The 5,135-nt window shown below is 43.5% G+C and overlaps 1 protein-coding gene across 2 annotated transcripts in view; it reads right to left on the reverse strand.

Moving 5' to 3' along the window:
• The window catches only part of RPGR (retinitis pigmentosa GTPase regulator), a 38,765-nt gene extending 38,142 nt beyond the window's left edge, over positions 1 to 623 (reverse strand). For both annotated transcript variants that reach the window (XM_044441888.1, XM_044441889.1), the window contains exon 1: positions 553 to 623. In XM_044441888.1, the coding sequence (XP_044297823.1) occupies positions 553 to 580 (28 nt within the window). In that variant the 5' untranslated portion in view covers positions 581 to 623. The remainder of the gene's footprint in view (positions 1 to 552) is intronic.
• Between the last annotated feature and the right edge of the window lie 4,512 nt (positions 624 to 5,135).

Below are 5,135 nucleotides of genomic sequence, written 5' to 3' on the forward strand. Positions count from 1 at the left end.
AAATGACATATATGCCTCTCAGTCTGTATGTGACTGTGACTGTGACTGTGTGTGTGTGTGTGTGTGTGTGTGACAGAGAGCGAGCGAGCGAGCGAGCCCGCCCAAAGAGGTTACTGGTGTAATATAGCCCTCCCCAGCCTGGTGCCCTACAGATGCAGTGGACTGCAACTCCCATAATCCCATGGTTGAGTTGCAGTCCAACACACCTGGAGGACACCGGGTTGGTGGAGGCTTAACACACGCCACTGTCCTTTGTGTTGTCGGGCTCAAAAGCCCGAAATCCTCAAGCGCCCGTTCATTGGCGGCAAGTCCCACGGAAAACAAGGGGATTTACTTCCGAGGAGCACGATTCGGTCGACACTCCGCTAAGCGTGAAGAGGGCGCGCCAGTTCTTCCCGACCTACATTGATCGATGCAAGGTGTGGGGAAGGAGACGAGAACAAACGGGGGTGGGAACCGCGCCACGCGGAGACCGCGGAAGACAACAGGGGCACGAGCGGGGCGCCGGCACCAACCAAGCGACCTCCCGAGACGGGGGGCGACGGGACTCACCGGGCACCTGCTCCTCGGCCTCCCCCATGACAGGCCGGAGGGAGGAGGGGGAGGTGCCTGGCACGCAGATGGAGCCCCGAGCTGCCTCGAGCCCGGAAGTAAACAAACCGCCTGCCACTAGCAACGGAGGCTAGCTCCACCATAGAGAGCGCTGTACAAGCGGGGTAGAGCGCACGCGCTGGGCACCATAGAGACTACCGACAGGCCTCGGCCCGCAACGGCCCGTCTCAGGGTTAGGTCAGGACAAAGCCTTAAGACGCTCTTAGTCGGCGCGGGGCAGCTGTGTCGTGCGTTGCACCGAGAACGGCCTGAGATGTGTTGTTCTTTTAATCTCTTTTCCTCCCAATAGCCGAAGCTCCCCGGCCAGTTTACAACAGTTCATAAAACAGGCAATAGAACAAAACACCCGTATTTTCCAAAAGGAAAAATTAAAAAGAAAGCTAAAGCACCTTAGGATGCAGCGTAGGCCTGTGAAACGCCTGCGATTGATAGCCCGTGAATATGTTTAAATGCCTTCGCACAGAGGGCCGTCTTAACCTGACACTGAAAGGTCCAACACGTTTATTCCACCATAAACTTTCCTGGACACTGAAAGCTCCTCTGCACACTCAGAGGCACATACATTTTTTAAAATATTTATTTATTTATAAAATTTGTACGCCATCCAACTACTAATGTCTCTGGACAGCTAACAGCATAAATAAATTGATGACCCACTCTGGCTGCAATTAATAAAATACAATAATTCGATATTACAACTTATTAAAATATTGATTAAATTAAAAGGTCTGAGATCTTGTGTTAAAAGAACTGAAATGCAAAAAGCACAGACCTTGCGTTAAGTTGCCAGAAATCACTGAATCATATTCTAACAGAGCTTATGCACAAAGTTGTAAATTCCCTCATTAGCTTATGTAGTCAGAATGGAGATGTGAAGTGCAAACTCAAAGCAGGAAGGTGACTTGCACTTGCAGAAAGCATCATGCCCATGGCACACTTGGGTTGCCGGATTTAATGGGGGGAGGGAGTGGAAGGGCTTTAACTCGAACTTCCCCAATTTGGGCCCTTCCTTGTGTGTTGGTATATAGCTCTTATCATGCCTTGGCCAAATTGGCCAATTGCTGATGGAGTTGGGGAAGGCAGCAGCACACACCTTTTTGTCAGCTGACAACATTCCTTTGATCCTCTCCATAACAGCCACAAATGAATTTTGCTGCTTGAAATGGAGGCCCAACCACCCCCCACAAAAAAATTGCATTACAATATATTACAAGAGATTACAATATATACAGTCTTCTCTCTCTCTCTCTCTCTCTCTCTCTCTCTCTCTCTCTCTCTCACTCAGTTCAGAATATTGCAAACAATAACCAATGAGATGCGATCGCAAATGTAATAATCACAAATTCAATCACAAATTTAATACCAGATTAATGATATTTGCTATATTTTTATCCTGAGGCCAACCTCTTGTTCTGCTGCAAATACCAGAGCACCTTAGAGATAAATAAATTTATTCTGATATGAATTCTACAGACCAGTGACAACGTCTTTGATAAAGTGGACTCTAATCCATGAAAACATATGCAATAATAAATATGTCAATCTTTATTAAGCTGCTATGAGATTGTTTTTATTTTCTGTTCTTGCTTATCCCTCAAGGAGTTAAAGGCAATATACTTGTACATCCTTTACTGTGTCAATTCCTTTGATAAAGAAATAGCAGTTTCCAAAAGGTTATTTTTAATTTTTAATATACAAAATATTTTCACGTGCTAAATATCAGGTATAAACTTCTCTGTTGCCTGATTTCTTTCAACATACCAACAGATTAATTATTCTTCCCTCCACTCATTCTGAAAAACTAGAACTTCAGTCTAATAGCCAGGGAGACTGCAGACTCATCTAGTGTAATTGGTAGAAACGACAGAAAAATCTTATTTGAAAACACTGCCAGAGATCCTCTAGGCTTGCCTGTTCTGCCCTATTTTTTGGCGTTATTTTCTTCGTGCTTCCACCATGAAGGATTCTACCTAGCACAGGAGAAGCTCTCTAACTGGACAGGGTAACTCTGCAAATTGAGAAGGGTAAATCCCCGGTGCGACCCTATTCCACAGGCCTTAGAGCGCCTCCTACCGGTTAAATTGTGCACACCAGGGAATGGAACACACTGTCTCCGCTTCCGTAAGGTGCGTGCCCCTTACGAAGCTCTTGGGCATTCGTGGTTCGCTTAGAGCCATTTCCCAGGGCTCAAGCCTTGCTCTGTTAATTTTTGAATAGCGGGGATCCTTTATGTGCAGTAATAAGGAAGAGAATGACGCTTCTCTGTTTGTAGAAATTGCTTTCTTCTCTCTACTGTGCTACTAAACCCAATGGGGTTTCTTTTGTTGCTATTTAGCAGAGATCTTGTGCAACGAATTGGGTAAGAAGCTGAGCTGGGAATCAGGAATTCCCTGGTTTTAATCTCAGCAACGTCCTCATTAGATGACCTTAGCCTAGACACACTGTTCTGCTCATTCACACACACACACCCTATTTGCAACTCAGTTAAGTCAGTTAATAATAGTAACTTAATTTATAAGGTTGTTGCAAGAATTTTAGCTAGATACAGTATGTGCAATGCTTTGAACACTTAAAAGTGCTATATGAATGTTTATTATTATTGTTTTCAAATTGCCAGTTTCACGGTAGCAGATAGCTTTATAACAAACATTAAAGCATTTCCACAGATGATTTTAAGCTTCTATTAGTGCCTAAATCAGGATGTTTACATACTATAGATTTTTACTTCCAAACACACAGCTCCTAGCATAACAAATCAGAAGACAATGTGCAGTTTTTTCCATCTCTGACTCCAAGATTTTAGTTTTGCTTTGTTTTTTGGTGGTTAAAAAAAAAGATGGGAAAACTATAGGGAAAATGTGGGACATTTACAATGGAAAATGGTGAGCAGCTTCCAGGCAAGACTTTTATGGCATTATTGTTATAGCACATTCACAGAGATTTTATGGGTTTCTCCCCAACACATACAGGCACACACACATCATTTCTTCCATCTTTACTCTTCTTGCAAAACATCTATCAAGAAAGAAAAAGATTTAATAGCGGTGCATGCCTTCTCATCCGCAGCACTTCCATATGGAAGCATCTGTTGCTTAGATGCACATACATGCAATAGAATGTCCCCCATGAACAAGGCCATGTCCAAGTAAGGAACCTTTTCTTAGCTGGAAGATGATCTTTTTTACTTACCATTTTTTGGGGGGCAAACTGAGTCGGAAAGTAAAGTGAGCTTTTGCAAAATTAGCTTAATCCAGAGTCTATTACAGGAATGTAAAGTGACAGTTCCTAGGATGTAGATTTTTTTCTCCCCCAGAGTCAGTCTTACAATCACAGTATTCCTGTGTAGCACGAACAGAATGCAAGAGGCACGTGCCTGCTTTTCAGTGTCAGATATGAACAGGGCTTACAGAGGCTTCCTCAGTTTCTCGGGGTCTGAGGAACGGACATACAACTTTCTCACTCCAGAGAGAGCCATGTAGCAGCTGCCACTGTATCATGCGGTGGAGTCATGGAGTCAGGGCAAGGTCAGATTACCATTTTACACAAGGGCACCATTGTGTTAGCACTGGGGCTTTGCTGCCTGATCTAATGAGCTGCTAAACCTATGCAGCTGCTCCACAGGATGAGACCATTTATTATAATAATCTCTGCTGTTATTGAGTTTGATTACCTGATTGCTTTTAACTGTGCTCTTTTAACATGCTATATTTTATATATTTTAATTCATGGCTAAGTTGTGCATTAGTCACCCTGAGAGCATTTAGCTGGAGGGCAATATATAAATATTTAAATTAGATAAAAATGTGGCATGTTCACAATGATTTCTACGGCTCAATGATTTACAGCATCCCCCAAGCTTTTTGGGTTGATGGGCACATGTGGGATTTTGAGAGAGAGTCCTGGGTGCACTCACAAAACTGCTGAAACAGAAGCCTGGTAGGTGCCAAGAGAGGTATCCACAGACACATTAGAGATCCCAGCCTTAAAATAATGTTACGTTGTACACCTGATTCAGTCATTTGCTGCTATGACAAGTCTTTGCTATAGTAGATGTGTGAGTGCATCACATATAAACTGAACAACAGATCACATGTGTGCCTGATTCGTGTGAGGAGGGAAGAATGCATGAATGAGTGTTTTGCGTAATCCTGTGTCTGTGTGGCGAAATGGCATTGCACAAATTTATCTGTGTGGTGGAAAGGAAAAGATGTCCTTGCTCTGTCACCATACAAGACCCTGGGCAGCCAGGCAAGGGCCTGGACTAAGCCATAGATATTGCTATAGTGTTTCAACCTTGTCTCACATGCTTAAGGTTTATAGGTTTTGCAACTCACCTAACTAATGACCTTTACCTATAGTGTTTGCATAAGGACAGATACCATGGGAGGCCTGAGTTGGTCTCACAACTGCTCTGTCTCATGACTGTATTACCTTTGCTCTTTCACCGAAAGCCAGCACATACCTTGGTTCATCCACGTTTCATGAGCTGACTTTTCTTCTACAAATATATTTTAGCATTAGAT

Source organism: Varanus komodoensis, unplaced genomic scaffold (assembly GCF_004798865.1).
Source record: "Varanus komodoensis strain SLA01 unplaced genomic scaffold, ASM479886v1 scaffold4, whole genome shotgun sequence".
NCBI classification, from domain to species: Eukaryota; Metazoa; Chordata; class Lepidosauria; order Squamata; family Varanidae; genus Varanus; species Varanus komodoensis.